Source organism: Quercus lobata, chromosome 3 (genome assembly GCF_001633185.2).
Source record: "Quercus lobata isolate SW786 chromosome 3, ValleyOak3.0 Primary Assembly, whole genome shotgun sequence".
NCBI classification, from domain to species: Eukaryota; Viridiplantae; Streptophyta; class Magnoliopsida; order Fagales; family Fagaceae; genus Quercus; species Quercus lobata.
Window position 1 is genome coordinate 25,417,907 of NC_044906.1, and position 23,469 is coordinate 25,441,375.

The 23,469-nt window shown below is 32.3% G+C and overlaps 2 protein-coding genes across 2 annotated transcripts; both read left to right on the forward strand.

Moving 5' to 3' along the window:
- Positions 1–12,109: 12,109 nt before the first annotated feature.
- On the forward strand, positions 12,110–16,990 carry LOC115979503 (TMV resistance protein N-like). Its single transcript, XM_031101558.1, has 6 exons — positions 12,110–12,731; positions 13,225–14,337; positions 14,499–14,759; positions 15,289–15,951; positions 16,057–16,843; positions 16,937–16,990. Exons 1-2 carry the CDS (start codon positions 12,238–12,240, stop codon positions 13,892–13,894), a joined length of 1,164 nt encoding a protein of 387 aa, XP_030957418.1. The 5' UTR covers positions 12,110–12,237; the 3' UTR covers positions 13,895–14,337; positions 14,499–14,759; positions 15,289–15,951; positions 16,057–16,843; positions 16,937–16,990.
- Positions 16,991–20,227: 3,237 nt separating this feature from the next.
- LOC115980634 (disease resistance protein RPP2B-like) lies at positions 20,228–21,233 on the forward strand. The gene is made up of 2 exons (XM_031102863.1): positions 20,228–20,796; positions 20,967–21,233. The coding sequence occupies exons 1-2, from the start codon at positions 20,632–20,634 to the stop codon at positions 21,231–21,233; spliced, it is 432 nt and encodes a 143-aa protein (XP_030958723.1). The 5' UTR covers positions 20,228–20,631.
- The last annotated feature ends 2,236 nt before the right edge of the window (positions 21,234–23,469 follow it).

Sequence of the window (23,469 nt, forward strand, 5' to 3'; positions counted from 1 at the left end):
ATTCAAATACTGCACTAGACAGAGAATCAATTCAAGGAATGGAGCAAAACTCCCTATGTCCCCGATTTGGAAAGGGATGAAAAGAGGTGAGGAAGTCTTTAACAAAGGGGTCAAATGGATGCTAGGCCATGAAAGCTGCCTTAATTTCTGGTTGGATTGTTGGTCTAATTCTGATAGTTTTGTAACTTGTATTCACCGCTGATTGAGTTGATTTATTATTCATCATGTACTAAATTTATCCTCTTCTAAATAAAGTTATAATCTTCTCTTAAAAAAAAAAAATAAAAGAGCAAAAATTAATGAAAGAAATAGCCATTTGATTTTCTACAAAATTCAATTTCTTTCAGGTGTAAATTTTTTTTTAAAGTTGTTTTAGAAAAACATGTTAAGGTATAAGTGTGAATGTACAAGTAAAATATAATAAATATACAAAGAAATTAGTCATTTGATTTGCTGCTAAATTCAATTTATTTTAATTGTAAAAAATTAAAAAAAAATTGTTTTAACAAATAAAAGTGTGAAGTTTTAAAGGTTAGTGGACTAGTATGTGCAGCTGATAAACTAAACAATTTGATTCGAGATGAGAGTAGTCATGTGGTTACTCTAGGCCGAGCTTGACTGCATTTGCTTCATTGCAATTTTATTTTTTGATAAGTAATGAAATTTATTATTAAGATAGATTAATTCACGCCCAATATTTGATTCTCTCAAGACTGTACCATAAGAAGCACGTAAAGTAAACACTAATTTTGTGATTGGAGCAGGCCACCTGATCTTTGGGTAAACCTTAATTCTGCCTTAGTGGAAATATGTTGTGCAATAAAGAGTCCAAACCAGTCAAAATGGGCCCCAAAAGAGTCTCACAAAAATAGGCTCTGTTATCTTCTTTCTTTACCCCCCCAAAAAAAAGGAGAAAACAAATACAATTGGTGAACTAATACTATCCCAGGCCCAGTCCTTGTATTTTACGGAAGATCCAGTTAAGCGTTATATACCTTTGTGAGGTACGGCAGAAAGAAACTAGTAGGTGCTCAATTTTCTCATTATTCGGTTTAGTATTTTTCCTTATAGCAGTAATTGCAAAGAAATTGGGCTTAAAATTGAATTGCAAAGAAAGACATTTGGGTGTTTCTATGGTTTGCCTAATCCAGGGGCGGCCCAACATAATTTGGGGTTTAAGGCGAAAAATTTATACGGGGTCTTTAATATGTAAATATTAATTACACAAAATTATTTAATACTAATCAACTTAAGGTTAATTTGATACATTAAATACATAAATAATACCAACTAGACTAATGTTAATTTCATATAGAGAATTGAATATCATAGTTGAATTATAAATATTAATAAAAAGAAATAAAAATATATTATGATTAAAAAAGATACTTTTTTTGGATATAAGACGATGCATAGTTAAATAAAGTTGTAATCTAACTTTTAATTTTATATTTTGATTTTAAGAGAGAGAGAGATAGATATTATTTGGTGTATAGTTTTGTAGGATATTAATTTACAAAAATCAAAGTCTCAAACTCTTAGGGGAGATTAATCTATAATTGATGATTTAACACATTTGCAACATCTTTTTGAAATATTTTAGGGTTTCAATTGAGTTAAGGTTCTATTGATCTCGTACTTTGAGAGTTTTAATAGAAATGAAAAAGAAAAATGCGCTAATTAAAAGCACTATAAAATGTTCAAAATATAATGTGATATTGTCTCTCATTGATAAACTTCATCAATTTAACTAATGAATGTTTATATCACATTTTTTGTGATTAATAACATGGCAATTTGTAAGCCAATAGTAAAATTTGTATATCACTAATAAAAAAAATGTACAACATTTAGAAAATATATATGATTGTATAAAAATTTGGGCATTTAACTATGAAAAGTGGGGCCTTTTTTTTCTAATGAATTTTTTTTTTTTCTTTTGGTGGAGCCTTAGGCCTAGGCCTTGAGCCGGCCCTGGCCTAATCATGCATTTGTGGTGCAATTTTACGTAGTGTAAACCCTGTAGGATAATAATTGATAAACAAATAAAATCTTGATTTTTGATACTCAATTTTCTAGAAGCATTTTCTTGTTTATGGGACACGTCGCTGGCTTATTACCGTGTCAACATATGAATGAACTCTCGGTTTTGTAGTTTAGTACTTTTCCTTTCTTGTTTACTCCTCTATCCATCTACTATGAAGCAATGGCAGGTTGGAAACTGGTATAAAATTTGAATAGTGTGATTGTGTGGGCTTTGTTAATGGATTTTCAATCCATATGATATGGGTTCTTAGTATGAAGTTTTTGATGAAGAATGATTCTAAGTAGATGATTTACCATGTGATAGCATTGTATTGTTATAACCAAATACAAGCACTGACGGACTTTTTCTGCATGAACTTTTTGTTGTTGCTTTATGCCACTGTTGCCAAATTTAATCAAATTAAAAATATAATGAATAGAGAAAATTTGTGCTGTACAAACACTTTTTTGGAGATGCTATGTGAGGTTGATGTGTGTGATGTGGAGGAGTTGGTGTTTGGCAGTGGCCAAAATAGGAAGAAGTTACGGTTGCCGCTCAGAGTACGTGTTATTGTATAATTATGCTATGGAAACAATGTACTGCATGAGGTGGCTATATACACCAGCACAACTTCAATGTCATATATAGGGGTTGATTTTTTTGATAGAAATGTATAGGGGTTGATTAATATTGCTTTTCCTATATGTTGTGGTAATTAAATCCCAAACTATAGTATGGTGGGTGCACATGGGCAGCATTGTTGTATTGTAAGGTATTTTGTTAATTGGTTGAGTGTTATACCTTAATAAGGTAGGGAAACCAAATTTTATGGGATTTGAAAACTCTTTCATTGCGCTATTTCAGTTAATATTTTTCTGTATAGTTTTGCTGTGCCAATTGGTTTTATTATGACATATGTTTTTCCTTTTATTCTGCTTTGAATAGTCTGAAAATTGGGGAAATAGGTGTGGAATTTCAAGGTGAGAGTTGGTGTAATACTTTTGTTAAAGCTGTATAAGTAGATAAAAAGTTGAAGATATTATTATTAGGCTTAAAATTGAATTTTGAAGAAAGACCTTTGGGTGTCTCTATATTTTGCCTAATATGCATTTGTGGTGCAGTTAATTTTAGTGTAGCCAAGTAATCTGTAGGATAATGAATTATAAACAAATAAAGATCTTGATTTTGGGTGCTTAATATTCTATAATCATTACTTTTTAATAATATATGCCATAGGCAACTTAGACATGATGAGAAGCATGTCTTATTTTGCAATTGATTCAGTAATTTATCTTTCCTTTGTTGCAATGGTGTCTAATTTTTTCATCATATGGGTAAATTTTAGATTCCCTTTTAGTATATACTTGTAATTTATTGTACATTGAATTTATACATTACAAGGTTTTGCTTTTTTTTTTTTTTTTTTTTTTTGGTGGTGGGAAATGGGGTATTGGCCTAATTTATTTTCATATGTAATTGGTTGCATTGAATACCTTTTGCAGATTCTACCCATGATTCTATTCAGTTTACTAAATGTTCTCCTTGTTATTGCCCTCTAGCCTTACCAATAGCTAATTTTATTGGGATGATATCATGATAATTACTTGGACAAAGCCTTCTCAAGTAAAGCTAGATTAGTGGATTATTTTCTCCAAATACTTAAGTAGATGCCTTTTCTGCTGACAAATTATTAACATGGGTTAGCTCAACATATTTATGTTGTCCAATTGGTTGACTTCTTCTTGTTTAAAATCTTTTCCCTACTTGTGTGTGTCTTGTGTGCCATTTATATATATGTTGTTGCAGATTCTTATTCAGAGTTGCATCCTTAACGCACAAGCAATATGTACTAATCATATGACAAAAATAGGGTTGCAATGGCATTGTTACCTACCCCATCTGTAAGTCTACATGGGTAATTGTGTAACATGTTAACTGTTTGAACTATAGTTCCAATTTCCAAATGCTCGGATTCTAGATAATTAGGATTTTCTAGTGAACTATACTTGGCATGTTGTTGGAGGATTATTGATGCCATTAAGGGTTTAATGCAGATGTTCTTATCTATGTGTCTCAATCCAAACTATGTCCTACTTGTTGCTAACTGAAAGGACAAAGTGTTTCACTTTTGGATTCTACACCATCGATGGTACATCAGGCTGGGACATAGTTTGCATATATTACTACAATAGATGTAGCTACACCCATAGAGCATGAACTAACTCATGCCATAAATGCTCTATAGTAGTCATATAGATAAAGTACTTGCAACAAGTAATTTATGGTTAAGTCATGATTTTTACATCCTTCCCACGTTTGTATGAGGTTCAACACACTCAAATACTCGATGATACCATATGTTGATAAACTACATTTTCCTTCTCCTTTTCATTTGTTTATTGGGTTTTACAATTCATATCCTTATTAAGAGTTGTCAACTTTCCATATTTCAAATATAGAAATAGAAGATCAAATTTCTATTTGAACTTATCTCCATAAACCTAGGCAACAAGAAAAGTTTAAGTGTTATAGGTAGGTTATTTTACTCTTTTTTTTGTCAAGTAGCCGCTACACGGAAAAGGAGGTAAAGAGTTGATACAAATGACTTCTGCATATTTTCTAATTGACTTTTGTAAAATCTTGAGTGCATCAATGTTAAAGTTGATGGTGTAGGTGTGCATATATATATACTAATACAAGTTTAGGCATGTATGGAAGTCATTGATATTGGTTTGTGTGAAACATTTGCAACATGAAGATGCCAAGAATTGGAAGCTCATATCCATGGATAGACTTCCAACACAAGAAAAATACATTTAAGGTGCATAATTTGCTTAATTCAATTACTTTTACCAATATATCTACGTGACCAATCCTAAAACGTTTCTATATTATTTTTTGGGCCAAGGTTATTGTGGTATCTTTATGATAATATATATTTTGTTTCTCTTATTATGTGCAACATTGTTGCTGCCTTCCAAACTGAAAGTAATCTAAATCTTCCTTGTTGTGTAAATTTCATTAGGGTTTAATTAGATCTGAATTGTATCTTCATATTCCATAGGTGCTTGCAGCTTTTACATGTTTTGATCTCTTTATGTTATTAGAACTTGACACTATGGTTGATATAAACACTTCCCCTCTTTGTTCAAAATTATTCGTGATCAAAATGCCAGTTTCTTTGATGATTAGAATTTAGTTTGAAAAACTTGGAGTTCTCTATAAAATTTTTTATTTATCTTTTGTTGAATAGTTTTATGATTCTTTAGGTGGAGAAATATATTTCAAATCTGAATTAATGGTTGATTTTTTTTTTTTTTTTTTTTTTTTTTTTTTTTTTTTTTTAATCTTGATGTGAAATTTGACTTGTTTACCTATGAGGTTGCAATTTGAGATATGGGTTTTTATCCTATTGGATTAGTCTAAGGAACATTGGGAAAGATTTGAGAAAGACCCAAGTTGAATATGTGACTACAAAATTTTTCAGTAATATGCAAAGATTCTGGAGTTTAAAATGAGACACAAACATTGTAAATTTTGAAAATGAGATATAAATTGAAGACAGTTCTCTTTTCTAGTGCTCATTTCTGTCCAAAAATGGGTTGGATAGAATAGGTTATTTGAATAAGTCATTTTACTGCCAACCTAGGTGGTCATTTCTTAGGTTATTAGAAGCTTGGATGCATTAAGAAACTTACTTGATTTTAAGAAATAAGAAATCAGTTTTGGGGTATGAACATAGGTTATTTGATCTCTCTCTCTCTCTCTCTCTCTCTCTCTCTCTCTCATGATTCAATACATTTCATAGATGGCTTTTTCTTTTTCTTGGCCATTTAATATTATGTTGGCCTATTGGTTTGCTTCTTTGACCTACTTGATATACCATCTCCTAGCCTTTCCACCTTAACATCTAGTCTGGGTTTAACTTTGATTAAATGATATAATAATATGGGGTTTGATATGGCTAGAGTGATAGGATGTTCTGCAGAGTGTTCATTAATCATGGAGACCATGATTCAACAGTCAAATATGAGCAGTAGGGTTAAATGGGTTAATTCTGATCCACCTTCAACCATATTGCATCTGGTGGTGCAATGTTGGGAACTTGAGGTAACCCTTCTTTCTACACTTTCCTTCAAGTGGAAAGTTGGAGGTCTTCTCAACAAGATAGTGAGAGCTTCTTTAATGCATGATTATGTGATGTAGCTTACCTTGGTTACCGGAAGAAGAACAAAATTTAAAGTTGACTTGGAATAAATGCCCACATTGCAATCATCATGTAATTCTTTTGTGATCAGCTTGTTGTGAGTAGTCTTCTAATCAAGGGTAGGATTAAGTGCAATGCAGCCGTTTGTTCTCGTGATCATGTATTACTTAAGTTTTTAATTTTTAAATAATAATTGCCCCAAAAATGTATGATTTATCTTTGCTTATTATTAATGATTAAATGTGATTATTGAAGAAAAAAGAATGGTGGGGACATAGTTGGGTTTAGGAGTTTCCATACTACATAGAATGGGGACATAGTTGAATTTATATAAGATGATCAGCTACTTGGCAGGAGCAGCTTGGCTTTGGCAAACAGCTTTTGCTATGTCAAGATTTGTAGGTTCCTATCCTGGTTGAAGGGTGTGGCAAATAAAAATCTAAGAGGCATGGCGCTTGTTTTATTTGTAAACCTAGAGATTGTTACAAGCCTACAAGGTTCTTGCTGGTTGTTAGCTTTGGCTTACTACTACTGCTATTAGTCTTTCCATTAAGGAGGCCTTTTTTTAAATTTGGTACAAAGAGGGAGCTGGTGATTTTGGTCTTGGCAAGTAGTACCAAATTAATGCTCAGGAAGGAATGTAATGGTTGGACTCAAAGAGAAAGCAGAGTCCCAAGGGGAAGGAACCCATGGATGGGGGAAAATCCCAATCCTCTCAAGAGAGGGATGAAACCCCGCGAGCTCAAAAATAGTTAAAGATTGGGCACTAAAGCAAGGGGAAAGGGATCAAAGCCCAATCCGCGCCGAATGCTTGGCTTCCCGCCCTAATGCTCCATGGGGAGCCATTGCTGGAGAATGCGTCCATGAGGGACCTTGGAGACGGCAATGGCGGTTATGTGGCCGACGCGTTAGGGAGGACCATGCTGCTTCTTACTGATATGGAGGAGTTGAAGAATATGAGGATGCAGGAGGTTTTCCTTAGCGTGAAGAGGTACTTGGGTATGGTAAGACTCTTGAAACCTAAGACTCTATCAATTCTTGCTCCCGGATTTTCATTCACAATATACTTGTCTCAATTGGTAGGCTATCTAGGTCACCTATAGGATGGAGAAAGAAGTTAAGGGGCAGAGTAAGGTCGCCGAGGTTGAGCGCACCAAATGCATAGATATTGCGCGGACCCTCAAAGCTTCCAAGCCAGGGATAGTGCTGCTTTTTTGCAAACGCTAAACAAGTATGTGTCTCACTGTTTTGATGCATCATGCGATCAAAATAATGTAGGCTTGGCTGCGGTTCTCAGAGATCAGGACTGGAATGCCATTGGCCAAAGAGGAGAGTTTTGAACAAGTTGTGATAGAGGGTATAACGGTAAGAACACTAAGTATTTGATAAAATGTTACTGTGGGCTAAATGAATGAACTCACTATCTTACTTTTCGAGAGAGAAGTTTCAGTATATATATCTTCCTTTTTGTTGTTGGATGAATCCAATCTAGAGATAATATTTATCTTGTTAGCTGGTTTTTCAGGATACATCTTAGGATTGCTCTGTTTCAATTTTGTCATTATATTCTGAGCCAATAGAAGGATATGCAACAAATGTCATTAACTTCATTGTAAATCCAGCTTGCAAGAAGGATATTTCAGCTTTGGCTTCTTCTTCATTTGGAAATGGGATTAGATAATAATGAAGCCCACAGCCTTAATGCAGCCCACAGCCTCGTAAAATGGGTAATGGGGTCTAATCATTCTAATCTAATGTTGCTCGTTAATGTTCCCCAGCTTCTGGGCCGGCTGAAGCTATAGGCTACTTAGGCAGTGGCCTAAGGCCCCTACTGATAAAGAGGCCCCAAATAATAATAATATATTATATAATATTATATAATATCCCATCAAAAAATTGTATAGTTTGAAAAAAAATTGCCTTAATCTTGAATGTTTTCTTACACATGAAACTTATTCTGATATTGATGGTTTAGATTTATTTTTAAAACTAAAAGTTTTAAAAAAAGTTTTGCAAATAAATGAAAACTCTCCAATTAATGTACTAAATTATATAAAAAGGTTAGAATCTTTTTCAAATGCATGTATTGCTTTCAGAATATTACTAACTATACCTGTTACAGTTGCTTCCATAGAAATAAGTTTTTCAAAATTAAAATTAATAAAATCCTATTTAAGATCAACTATGTCACAAGAAAGATTAAGTGGATTAGCCATATTACCAATTGAAAAGGAAATGTTAGCAGCACTTGAATGCACAAATTTAATTAGTAATTTTGCTTCTCAAATAGCAAGAAAAATAAATTTTAATTGAAAAAAATATATGAATTTATAATTAAATATAATAAAAGGCCCCATTTAAAGCTTTTGCCTAGGGCCTCCAAATTCATTGAGCCGGCCCTTCCCAGCTTGGCCTTTATTTTTTCTTAAGTAACGAAAAAATTTTATTAAAAAGAAAACATAACAAGTACACTGGGGGTGTACTCAGGGAAAAGTACAATTAATTCAAATTACAATGCTCAAGCATATCTAAAAGGATAGAACAAGGAGGAGAATGAAAAGAAACATGCCACTCTAACAAAGTATGAAAGAAAAAGGCTTTAAATTAAAGGATAATCCACTTATGACCCTCAAAACTTTTAGAATTCCGTTCTTACCAAAGATGCCACATAATGCAATGAGGCATAGTGTTCCAAAAAGCTATGTTTCTATGTCTGCTGAAATAACCCTGCCAAGCTGCGAACATATCAATATTGGCATTACCCATTGAAGTCCAAATAAACAGAACGTCATTATCTGTGGCTCGAAATCTATAGGGCAAAGAAGAAGAAGATGATCCATGTACACTGACCTTAATCCAAGTCTACTACTGTAGAAATGAGAACATCTTGATTCAAATTCAAAGTACATTGAAACGTTTTTCTATTATGTTATTTAGTATCAAGGAATGTCTCATTCTTTAGTTTTATTGTTTCATCTGCACTTTTGATAGCTTTTATTGCTTCTCTAAGTATGACTTAACTAGCTTATTCATAAGATTTGAAACTAATGAAATAACATTTGATAGTATTCTGTGGTAGTACCTTCCCTCATTGCTTCCTTAAAGATAAAATTATGTTACCTTTATCTCATTTAATGTAAGGGTTCCTGTTTTGTCTAATAGCTGGTGTTGAGGATTATTTTATATTCATAATCGTAATTCTTAGGAGGCTCAAATTTAAAGCACTCCTCTTCTCTAATAAAATTCCTCATTTACTTATTAAAAATAAATTGTTTGATTGTTCTCTTCCCTGTGCTATTCCCAGTTTATTTGTTTGTTAAGATTGATAATCAGCACGGCCATTAGTCTTTGTTCCAAATTCCTTATTCTTTGTCTCTCATAAAAAACGGGTGGATGTTGAAGTGATGTTTTTAATCTGAATTGTGTGAATGATTTGTTCTTACCAATCAAAACAACAACATAATCGCTGAAATCTGTTTATGAAGCAAGGGATGAGGAAACTAAGATAGGGAGCTCTGCTTTTTGATGGCTACTAATTAATGCCCCACTGCTCCCAATTGTAATTTACTTATCAAAAGAAAAAATGTTTAGCCTTGGATTGCCATTTTTCAGGAAGAGTCAAGAAGATGCTTGGTGTGAGCACTATTTTTTTTATATTTTCTTTCATATTTTTGGCCATCATACAACAACAACAACAACAAATCCCAAATATTTGGGGTCAGTTATGGATCATCAACAAATAGTGTGGACCTTTATTTCATATCCTACTTTGGAAGAATCTAAACTACAGACTGTGTTTGTGCGGCTTACTTTCAAGTCATCTGGCTACTTTTATACCATACTAACTCTATAATTCTCTTAACCTTAATCTGGTTATGAAAATAGGATATAAAGAAATTTTAATCATCTTTCATTCATAAAATTTTAGGAAAAAGATAAAGAACCACACTGGGTAGAGAATAAAATCAGTCTGACCTGTTTTCAATATCCCACAAGGAAAATTTGAGTTGCATGACAACAATATGCTACTTTGCTATTCTTGTCCATGAGTCATCCAGCTACTTATATATCAAACTAATTGTGTACTTTTGTTAAAAAAACTTGATCCTAAACAAAATTAGGACATAAAAGTAATTTACAAATCTTGAAGCTCGACAGCAGAAAAAAGAAATATAGAATCTGGTTTTGGTGATTGACAACTTCTTGATTATGGACGTTGAATTTTTGTCCAGAAATGAAATCGATGAGGGAATTTGATGGTACTAATGAACTCCTGACATGGGTTGCAGCATTTCTTATGCAGCTTCTTGCATTTTTGGTCTGCTGGTACCTACAGACTACAGTGTTATAGGCCAAGCCGTGTTCACATTCACTTCTTTTGCTGTCTCGTGGGTTTATACAGAATAAGAATAATCATCACATTGTGCTCTGTATTGGTTGTCGAGGTGAATCTTATACTTCATTGAATGCATTATTGCCCTTGTTTGAGAATATGATTGGGGGATCCCTCTCATGAAGATTTTATAATTTCTTTTATCAGGCTTGTATTATGTAAAAATTCTAGTTTATGCGTGCAGGTTGAGAATTTTGGCTATTACTTTCTCCATTACTATGTTCGCATACGCTGGAATACTCGCGTTAGCTGGCTTTTGTAGCAAATTCGATTATTTTTATGGTATGTATGCTCTTTACAAATGGTTTGTTTCCCAAACTTTGGCTAAGATTGATGCACCATCATTTTAATTAATACTCAAGAAAGGCTGAAGCAAGTTTTTTGAGTCATCTTATGCTTCTCCTCAGTCCTTGGGAAATCAAGATCATCTGTCACGGATTGTTTCTAGGCAAGCAGGTTTCCTACTGGAATATGCAAAATGATGTGTAAAGCTTTCTTGGAATGTATTTATCTATATTTTTCTTTGTAGCCTTAGCACAATACATATTTGGAATGTGACAAATTGCACATTGACTTTAATACGTTTTCTGTTCTTTTATTACAATAGTATCAAGATTCTTTGATTCTGCCATTGTTGTGATCCTATATGATGATTAATTTCTGATGTCGCGAGCCACTGCTTTGATATTCCTGCCCTTGAATCATCCAGCCACTTCTATATCAAATTAATTGTGTACTTACATATCAGAGAGTATTCTTCAAGGCTGTCATAAACCTGCTTCTTACATCCGAAAACATTTTATAATGAAACAAAAGCATTTTATAATGAAACAAACAGAACCTTAAACCATGTTGTATTGATTAGATTTTTTTTCATTTCATGAAGAGAATATTGCTTATGGTCTGGTATTTTGAATGATAGGAAACAGGAAATTACTGTGTAAATATCAACCTGCCATACTGGGCAATATTGAATAGTACTAATGAAAACTTTGATTCAGATCCAAACAATTTTATATTTAGGCCCACGAGTCACGACATGCTCTTAATTTTGGTCTTGCAAGTCATCTAGAAGCGGATTACAATTTTGTAGGCAAGGGATTGCTTGAAACTTTCCTAGATTCAAATTTCCTAAAGTTAGCGCATACCCAACGAAGAAATTTCCTCTGGGTCCAAACGTTTGAAAATGAATTAGAACGTGTCAGCTGAACTCCAAAAGTTTGAAAGTGAATCAGAATCATAAGCAAAGGGACCAATTTTCTATTTTTATCACATTACACGTTTGGGCCACCAACTACGAAAGTTGTACGCTACTACTTTAATCTCACATTTGACTCTCTCAGTCTTCTACTATTCTTGGCCTCACAACAGCTATCAAAAATCTAAATAACATGTGGCTCAAAAAAAAACAAAAAAAAAAAAAATCTAAATAACAATCATTTCCTTCACTCTGCCATACCCTTCTCTCTCAAACCATTGAGAAATACATCTTCTTTATAAGTTTTCATTCCCTTGGCTTTCTTAAAGTCTTAAAACATTTCCAATTTCTTCACCTATTTCTTTCTCCTCTTTCTTTTAGATCTTCTCAACCGTCTATATATCCAAATTACAATGGCTCTTCTAACCAGCAAACAAGCCTTCTCTTCCTCTTTTACCCAACAATGCAAATATGACGTGTTCTTGAGTTTCAGAGGAGAAGATACCCGAAACGGTTTTACTAGCAATTTAAACGGTATTTTGCGTCATAATGGTATTAGCACCTTCATGGATGATGAGCTCCAAAGAGGAGAGAAAATTTCCACTGAACTTTTCGAAGCTATTGAAAGTTCAAAGATTTCGATAATTGTATTCTCTAAAAACTATGTGACTTCCACTTGGTGTTTGGATGAACTTGTCAAAATTCTTGAGTGTAAAAAGAAAGGCCAAGTGGTGTTTACGGTTTTTTACAAGGTGAATCCTTCAGAAGTACGTAGCCAAAAAGGAAAGTTTGGAGAAGCGTTGGCAAAACATGAAGAAAGTTTCAAGTATGACATGAACAAGGTGCAAATATGGAGAGCCGCTCTAAATGAAGCCGGCAATTTATCTGGTTGGCATTACAAAAATGAGTATGTATATAATCACTACTCTATTATCACCACAAAATTTTACTATTAAAAAATAACTCCCAAAAGCTATATTGTTTGTTTGTTTGTTTTTAATTTTTTTAATTTATATTTTTATGAAACTATTATATTTTGATCATATCTTTCATTATGGAGCTAGTTAAACTTCAACGGTTAATGATAGCAAGAGAAGAATATATGACTGATACTTATCAATTAATTAGAAGCTTCTCTCACATAATCTTTAGAAAATCTTCTTTTCCAAAGAAGATTTTCCATGCATCTTTGTGCAAAAAGACTAATATTGATATCCTAGCTGAACAATAAAAAAAAGTATTTGTATTAACGGTTTAGATCTATGAATTATGTGCCATTTAATTTAATTAACAAAATTTCAGTTGTAATTTAGAAGCTAAACAAAATTAACAATTTTGAAATCAATTTAGGATTATATTTCTATTTCTAATATTTTTTTTTAATGCTTTGTGATTGGCAGCCTCCCTCAATTTACGTTTATCCAAGAAATTTTTGAAGGGATCTCAAGTGCTAAATTAAATTGTTCGCAAGTATTTGTTGTTAAATACCCAATTGGAATAGACTCTCGCGTAGAGGAAATAAGTTGGTGCTTAGATATTAAGTCAAACGATGTTCGCATGTTAGTGATCCATGGTCTTCCTGGAATAGGTAAGACAACAATTGCAAAAGCTATTTTTAACTTAATTGCATATCGTTTTGAAGGAAGTAGCTTTCTAGAGGGTGTTAGAGAAAGCTCAAAAACAAATGATGGTGTACTCCAACTACAAGAGGCACTTTATTATGAGATCTTAGGGGGTAGAAATTTGAAAGTGCATGGTGTATCTAAAAGAATCAAAGTGATAATGGAAAAGCTTCACCACAAAAAAATTCTTTTAATTCTAGATGATGTGGACAAATTAGTCCAAGTAGAAAATTTGCTTGGAAAATGCAATTGGTTTGCTTCTGGAAGTAGAATTATTATCACGACAAGGGAGAAAAAGTTGCTATCTACTCTACGAGAAGATTGTCATTTAATTTACTATAAGGTTAGGGAATTAAATGAACATGAATCTCATGAACTCTTTTGTCACATGCATTCAAAAGAAACAAGCCTACAAAAGATTATTTGGAGCTCGTACACCAATTTATAGGTTATGCCAAAGGACTTCCATTAGTTCTAAAAATAATAGGTGATGATTTACATGACAAAAATTTACAATGTTGGAAAAGTGCATTAGATAAGTACAAAAGAATTCCTAAATCGGATATTCAAGAAGTACTTAAATTAAGTTACGATGGATTGGACCGAATTCAACGGGATATTTTCCTTGACATTGCATGTTTTCTTAAAGGATTCTACAAGAATTTGGTTGTAGATATATTACAAAGTAGCAATTTTCATGACCCATACTACGATATTGAAAAACTTATTGATAAATCTCTCATAGTTGTTGCAAAAGATGACAAATTATTGATGCATGACTTGATACAACAAATGGGTTTGGAAATAGCTCAACAAGAATCAGAAGTGTCAAAAAAACATAGAAGGCTATTGTGTTATGAGGATGCTCTTGAAGTACTAAATAGAGATACGGTATAAGTCCTTTTGATTTACCTTTTCCTTTTTCTCACAATGCAAATGTAATTAATTTTTTCTCATTGGGTTTGATTGATTATTTTAATGTTGAAGATAATTTTGTTTTAAATTTAATAATCATATGTTTTGCTGTCTAATGTGATTTTTTGTCCAATTAGGGATTAGATGAAATTCGAGGCATAACATTGTCCTTGCCACAATCAAGAAAGATGCAATTGAATCTTGGAAAGATGAATAATCTCAACTATTTAACAATTCGTAATGTAATTTGTGAAGACCTTAAATCTCTTCCCAATGGGTTAAGGTTACTTGATTGGAATGAATTTCCTTTATTGTCCTTGCCGTCCACCTTTGAACCTGCAAAACTCGTTGTACTTAACATGCAAAGGAGCCACATTGAATTGGACAAGCATTTCGAGGTATAATCATAGCATTTATAAATTCTTATTAGGTTTATTTATTTATTTATTTATTTATTATTATTATTATTATTATTTGTTGCTAAAAAAAAACCATGCACAAATATTTTAAAATGTACACATAACCATAAAGAATTTATGGTGCAAATCAATGAACTATTGACAAATGTTTTTTTTTTTTAATTAAAAAAAAAGAATAGTACTACAGATATTACAAGTTTTACTATATTGAACATATAAATTGATATGTCACAAATTATAAAGAGACAATCCAAATATTTATTTATGAGGTGGTTGATACTTACCAATCACATTTATTGTCACATTAATTTGTAAGCTTTATGTTTAAAAAATTGTAGTACCTTTAGCATTTTTATTTTAGAAGTATGTATTATAATTCATAATTGAATGGTTATTATTTCTTAATATATGCTCTTAGCTTTTTATTTTTATTTTTTGAAATGAGCTTGTAGCATTATTTTGTTTTCTTTTTACTAATAAATTTCAAAAAAAAATTCTTCTTCTGCAGAGGTGTCGATTCAAAATATTGAAATATATGAATTTCGCACATTGTAAAAACATTACAAAAGTACCTAACTTATCGATGATTGCCCCAAACGTAAAGGAGTTGAGGTTTTTTAATTGCATAAATTTAGTTGAGGTTCATCAGTCCGTTGGACTTCTTGAAAAGCTTGAACTATGGAATCTCAATGAATGCCGAAATCTTAGAATTTTACCAACAAAGCTCCAGTTGAAATCTCTTAAAAGCTTTTTTCTCTTTGGCTCTGAAAGTCTTGAGCAAGGAACAGAAAGATTAGCGTTGCTTTCATCAATAGGATATCTCACTGGCCTTCGTGAGTTATCAATAAGTTTAAAAAACGTGAAAGATGTTCCAAGTAACATCTCTCATTTACAAAATCTTAGGAGGCTCCGTATGTATGATTGTGAAGAATTTCCAAAAGCCATGGATACCCCTGGTTGCTTCCCCAATTTAGAACGTCTAGATATCTTTTACAGCAACTTTACTACCTTATCTGAAATTGCTATCGTATTTCCCCAATTAAGGTTTCTAGGGCTTAATTGTTGTTGGAACCTTCTAAAAATTCCAAGACTTCCACATCGTATACACGTTGTATATGCAATAGGATGTAATTTGTTGAATTCACAATCAAGAAGAAGATTATTGAATCAGGTCTTTCTTTCTTTCTCTCAAAGTTATAGAATTTTTTTTTGTTAATTGAAGATTATTACTAAATTTGCTAAACTAAAGTTTCTTAATTTTGCTAATGGCAAGCAGTTTGGAGAATGTATAGGGCTTCAACAATATATCGTATGTGCAAGAGGAATACGGCATCAAGATTCTGATTCTGAAACAAACTTTGAATTAGAATCAGAATTTAATTTCGATGAAGCTACGTCTAAAACAGGCTCTGCATTTGAAACAAACTCTAATCCTGAAGTGGACATTGAAGCGGACAATGAATATGTATCAGAATTTGAACTCGATGAAGTTGAATTTGAACTCGATGAAGCTGCATCTGAAACGAACTCGACATGGAAACTTTATGATTATTATTCACTTGCATTTCCAGGAAGTAAGATTCCAAAGGGGTGGTTCAACCATCAAAGTGTTGGAAGTTCTGTATCATTCTCGGTCAGTTAGAAACTTCCATCATTCGTTTTCTGTGTTGCACTAAAATTGGAACTGAAGGATGATGTGCCATATGAATATGTATTTCATACATTTACTTGTTCTGTCTACACGTGCATCAATGGTTTTGAAAGCCGTCTTGTATATATGAGTTTTATTTTAGATCCATTATCTTTTATGTGGTTCTACTATATAAGAGATAGGCCTTTGGAAGACATAATTCTAGGGGATTGGAACGACATTGAGATTCGATTTGAATGTTCAAATTATGATACTAAAATAGCAAAAATTACAATAGAAAGGTGCGGAGTCCATGTATCATGCATTTGTCCTCCTTGCAACTTCGCAGCAAATGAGGATGCTGACTTCAACCCATGTCCACCATTGAAGAAAATGAGAACCCCTTGATTGAACTTCAAATAAATATGCCAAGGTACCATCATTACTCTGAAATTTTTTTTTTTTTTTTTTGATCCCAAGTGAGTTACAAGCAGAGTCACCAATTATGAATTCACACTATATGCAGTTGTGGTGATGAAAATTCTTTAGGAGGCATGAGAGGAAGCACATCAAGTATTTGATAAAATGTTACTTTGGGCTGAATGAATGAACTCACTCTCTTAATTTACAAAAGAGGAGGTTCAATATATATATAATGGTAAATTACTGTAAAGATTACACTATTGCATTTCTATTGTTAGCTGGTTGTAAAGGATTTATCTTTTGGATTTCAGCAAACATCATCAACTTCATTACAAGTCCAACTTGCAAGCTCGGCTGGGAATGGAAGAGCGAAGGATATTTTTGCAGATTCTCATTCAATTTAATGACCTATTCATTTAGGGGCCAGCTAATCTGATATGTCATGTTAGCTGCTTGCAGCTTGAGCATGAATGGTAATAGGTTTATGCATTTAGTTTTTGGGAACATGATGATGTATCTTAGTGCTAGTACTTCACTGTTTTATGTGTAATAAATATGGTCCTTCAACTTCTTAAAGTGTAGATAGAAGTAGGATCCAGCAATTTAATAGCTGACATATAAGGTTTAGATTTCTTAATTTTGTTTGAATAAATTAAAAAGAACTTATTTAAGCCATCAAGTCTTCTAGGCTAAGATTTGTAGTCTCTAATATTAACCTTGAGTATCAACACGGACATAATGTCTAACAAGGTAATTTTGAAAAATTAAGACATCATGGTGCATTCATATAAAAAGGAGGTCTTTAACTATCATGAGCAAGGAATTTTCTTGTAGATGTCTAACAGTGTATATAAGAAAAATGCTAGTGTTATAAGCCTATTCATATCTTTTCTAAAACATTACATCAATAATCTAGGAAGTCTAGGCTGTGACAAATATAGAGGCAAATGTATTAGCGATAATAGCTACCAAACCAGGGGAAATATTGATAAAGCACACGACAGTGGATAATCAAACTTGCCGTTCTTTTTTCACCTTAAACAGAAAATTCTTTGGGTATGGAGACAATTTTGCTTCTTTATATATGCAAAGCCTTTCATTTTAATATATTATTCTCTCTCCAAAGCTTTTTTCTTTTAAAGAGCTTTCATCTAGTGCTTCATGACTCATTAGACTGCTTTAACCAAAAAAAAATTCTGAAGACATTTCATTAAGCTTGTTCAGTGTCTTCCCCTAATGCATTGTGCAAGGCTTATTTTCTTACATGTAACCATATCATAAATTTTTTTCTTACATGAAGTTTGGTCAAGCTTTTTTATGTCATTAATAGGTACTATGTGTTGTTTTAAGCCTTTTTTATGTGATAAATAATTATTTTATTGATTGTTCATTTTGTACAATTTGAATAGATTTGCATCTTAGAGTACCCTTATTTTTTCTGCGTTATCTTAAATGTTGGTTCTTGTATGTTCTAGTTTCTCCTTTTTTATGTGATTCTCATATTTCCAAGCCTTTTTTTATTTATTTTATGGCAAATCTAATTTAGACCCCTATGTTGTTGTATTGTCCAAAAAAAATTCATTTCAAGAGCTTTTATATAGTGCTTCATGACTCATTAGAGATTAGATTAATTCAATAATTTTTTTTTTTTGAAGACATTTCAATAGGCTTGTTCAGTGTTTTCCCTAATGCATTGTGTGAAAGATTATTATTTTTTATGTGTAATGTATCCATATAATAAATATTTTCCTTATATGCAGTTTGGTAAGCTTTTTTACATCATTAATAAGTACTCTCTGTTGTTTTAAGTCTTTTTCATGGGACAAATAATTATTTTATTGATTGTTCATTTTGTGCAATTTGAATAGGTTCACATCGAAGAGTTCCCATATCTTTTCTGCATTATCTCAAATGTTGGTTCTGGTGTGTTCTACTTTTTCCTGTATCAAGTGATTTATTTCTAAGCACTTTTTCAATTGCTTTATGATAAATCTGATTTGTACCCCTATGTTGTTCTAGCAATATTGTCTCTCCAAAATCTAATTCAGGAGGTCTAGCTCTGTGCTTATGGCCTTAGTGGAATCTTCATTGGCTGGGGTTTTAGAATTAAAATCCTCTAGTGTTGAGATATCCTCATTTACCACATCAAGATATAATTCCAGATTGTTGGTAGTAAAGGTATCAATAACTTGCGTAACATCATGCCAACCCGACTTTATTGTCAACTCTAACATGACATATTTGTATGTACAAGTATAAGCCTTGGATTAACTAAAATGGCATCTCTAGCTTTATTGAGTCATTAACTAGCAAACAATGGTGGAGGTGAAATGTTCAGATAACCAAATAATTTGCTTTCCCAATAGATTTACCCACATGTAGCAACAATTTCAACAAATTAAGTATACTTGGTGGAGATATGTAATTGAGGATAGTATAAGGACTGTTACAACTTAAAATCTCCAACTCCTCTCTACTAAATGCTGCATGCAAACTTTGACACAATCTATATGCCTTGTGATGAGTCATTGTCTAAAAGCATAACCCTGTGCATTGCAATTATATTATCATTCCTTTTGCCACAGATATATTATGCTATCTATTTGAGATTGCTATATTTATTTTAAGTTGTTGACTGAACTGTCACTAGTAATATTGATAACTTTCATTTATGTAATCCACTATGTAGAGTTGCATCCTTTAGGCACAGACAATATGTACTGATCATATGACAAAAATGGGGTTGCAATGGTATTGTAACCGACCCCATCTGTAAGTATACTGGGTAATTGTGTAACATGTTAACTGTTTGTATTATAGTTCCAAATACTCAGATTCTGGATAAATAGGATTTTCTAGTGAGCTATACTTGGCATATTGTTGGAGGGTTATTGATGTCATTAAGGGGTTAATGCAGATGTTTTTATCAATGTGTCTCAATCCACACTATATCCTACTTCTTGCTAACTTAAAGGACAAAGCATTTGACTTTTGGATTCTATACCGTCAATAGTGCATCAGGCTGGGACGTAGTTGGCACATATTATTACTACACTAGACACGCCTACACCCATAGAACATGCACTAATGCATGCCATATACGCTCTATAGTAGTCATGCAGATAAAGTATGCAACACGTATAAGTCCAACTACAAGAGGCACTTTATTATGAGATCTTAGGGGGTAGAAATTTGAAAGTGCATGGTGTATCTAAAAGAATCAACGTGATAATGGAAAAGCTTCACGACAAAAAAATTCTTTTAATTCTAGATGATGTGGACAAATTAGTCCAAGTAGAAAATTTGCTTGGAAAATGCAATTGGTTTGCTTCTGGAAGTAGAATTATTGTTACAACAAGAGAGAAAAAGTTGCTATCTACTCTATGAGAAGATTTTCATTTAATTTACTATAAGGTTAAGGAATTAGATGAACATGAATCTCGTGAACTCTTTTGTCAACATGCATTCAAAAGAAACAAGCCTACAGAAGATTATTTGGAGCTTGTACACCAATTTATTGGTTATGCCAAAGGACTTCCATTAGTTCTAAAAATAATAGGTGATGATTTATACGACAAAAATTTACAATGTTGGAAAAGTGCATTAGATAAGTACAAAAGAATTCCTAAATCGGATATTCAAGAAGTACTTAAAATAAGCTACGATGGATTGGACCAAATTCAACGGAATATTTTTCTTGATATTGCATGTTTTCTTAAAGGATTCTACAAGAATTTGGTTGTAGATATATTACAAAGTAGCAATTTTCATGACCCATACTATGATATTGAAAAACTTATGGATAAATCTCTAATAGTTGTTGCAAAAGATGACAAATTATTGATGCATGACTTGATACAACAAATAGGTTTGGAAATAGCTCGACAAGAATCAGAAGTGTCAAAAAAACATAGAAGGCTATTGTGTTATGAGGATGCTCCTGAAGTACTAAATAGAGATACGGTATAAGTCCTTTTGATTTACCTTTTCTTTTTTCTCACAATGCAAATGTAATTAATTTTTTCTCATTGTGTTTGATTTATCATTTTAATGTTGAAGATAATTTTGTTTTAAATTTAATAATCATATGTTCTGTTGTCTAACACGATTCATGTGATTCTTTGTCCAATTAGGGATTAGATGAAATTCAAGGCATAACATTGTCCTTGCCACAACCAAGAAAGATGCAATTGAATCTTGGAAAGATGAAAAGTCTCAAATATTTGACAATTCATAATGTAATTTGTGAAGACCTTAAATCTCTTCCCAATGGGTTAAGGTTACTTGATTGGAATAAATTTCCTTTATCGTCCTTGCCATCCACCTTTGAACCTACAAAACTTGTTGTACTTAACATGCGATGGAGCCACATTAAATTGGATGAGCACTTTGAGGTATAATCATAGCATTTATAAATTCTTATTTGATTTTTGTTTTGTTAAATGAGTACTTTTAGAGAATATGTTAAGGAGCATTTATTTTTTGTTGCTAAAACCAAACCATGCATTTATTACTATATAAAATAAAATTTCTATAAATTTGTTTAATAAATAAAATCAAATTGTGCACAAATATTTTAAAATGTACACATAACCATAAAGAATTTATGGTGCAAATCAATGAACTATTGACAAATGATTTTTTTATTTTTTTTATTTTTATAAAGAGTAGTGCCACAGATATTACAAGTTTTACTATATTGAACATACAAATTGAGGTGTCACAAATTTTAAAGAGACAATTCAAATATTTATTTATGAGGTGGTTGAAGCCTACTGATTACATTCATTGCCACATTAATTTGTAAGCTTTAGGTTTATAAAATTGTAGTACCTTTACCATTTTTATTTTAGAAGTGTGTATTACAATTCATAATTGAATGGTTATTATTTCTTAATATATGCTCTTAAGTTTTTTTTGTTTTTTTAAATGAGCTTGTAGTCTTATTTTGTTTTATTTTTACTAATAAATTTAAAAAAAAAATCTTCTTCTGCAGAGATGTTGATTTGAAACATGAAATATATGTATTTCACATATTGTAAAAATATTACAAAAGTACCTAACTTATCAGTGATTGCCCCAAACATAAAGAAGTTGGAGCTTTTTAGATGTATAAATTTAGTTGAGGTTGATCAATCCGTTGGACTTCTTGAAAAGCTTGAATACTAGGATCTCAATGAATGCTGAAATCTTAGAATTTTACCAACAGAGCTCCAGTTGAAATCTCTTAAAGGCTTTTATCTCTTTGGCTATGAAAGTCTTGAGCAAGGAACGGAAAGATTAGCATTGTTTTCATCAATAGGATATCTCACTGGCCTTCGTGAGTTAACAATAAGTTTAAAAAACGTGAAAGATGTTCCAAGTAACATCTCTGATTTACAAAATCTTAGGAGGCTCTATATGCATGATTGTGATGAATTTCCAAAAGCCATGGATACCCCTGGTTGCTTCCCTAATTTAGAACGTCTAGATATCTTTTACAGCAACTTTACTACCCTTCTTGAAATTGCTATCATATTTCCCCAATTAAAGATTCTAGGGTTTTACTGTTGCTGGAACCTTCAGAACATTCCAAGACTTCCACATTGTATATGCAATAGGGTGTAATTTATTGAATTCCCAATCAAGAAGAATATTATTGAATCAGGTCTCTCTTTCTTTCTCTCAAAGTTATAGAATCTTTTTTTTTTTTTTTAATTAAAGATTATTACCAAATTTGCTAAACTGAAGTTTTTTAATTTTGCTAATGGCAAGCAGTTTGGAGAATTTGTAGGGCTTCAAACAAATATCGTATGTGCAAGGGGAATATGGCATCAGGATTTTGATTTTGAAACAAATTTTGAATCAGAATCAGAATTTGATTTCGATGAAGCTACATTTGAAACGGGCTCTACATTTGAAATGAACTCTAATCCTGAAGCAGACAATGAATCTGTATCAAAGTTTGAACTTGATGAAGCTACATTGGAAACGGACTCAACATGGAAACTTTATGATGATTATTCGCTTACACTTCTAGAAAGTAAGATTCCAAAGTGGCGGTTCAACCATCAAAGTGTTGGAAATTCCATATCATTCTCGGTCGGTTGGAAACTTCCATCATTTGCTATCTGTGTGGCTTCTAAAATTGGAACTGAAGGATGTGGCATATAGTTTTGATTTGTTTAATTGTTCTATCTACATGAACATCATTGGTTTTGAAAGATTGCTCGTGTCTGCTAATTTTTCATTAGATTCAGGATCTTTTATGTGGTTCTACTATAGTAGAGATAGCTTTTTGGAAGACATAATTCTGAAGGATTGGAATGAAATTAAGATTCTATGTAAATGTTCAAATTTAGATCCTAAAATTGCAAACATTACAATAGAAAGGTCTGGAGTCGATGTAAAATGCATTTGTCCTCCTTGCAACTTCGCAGCAAATAAGGTGGCCCAAATAAGAATTCATGAAAGACTCAAACTGTCTTTTGATGAAAGATTAAAAATGTTTTTATGCAGAGTTGCTGCCAGAGTCCTCCCATTTGAGAAAAAGCTCGTCAGGTGCTTAAAAACCCAAGATACCTATTGCCCTCTTTGTGAAACAGGAGAAGATTCTCTTTTACATCTATTTCAAACCTGTCCCTACGCCAAAGGAGT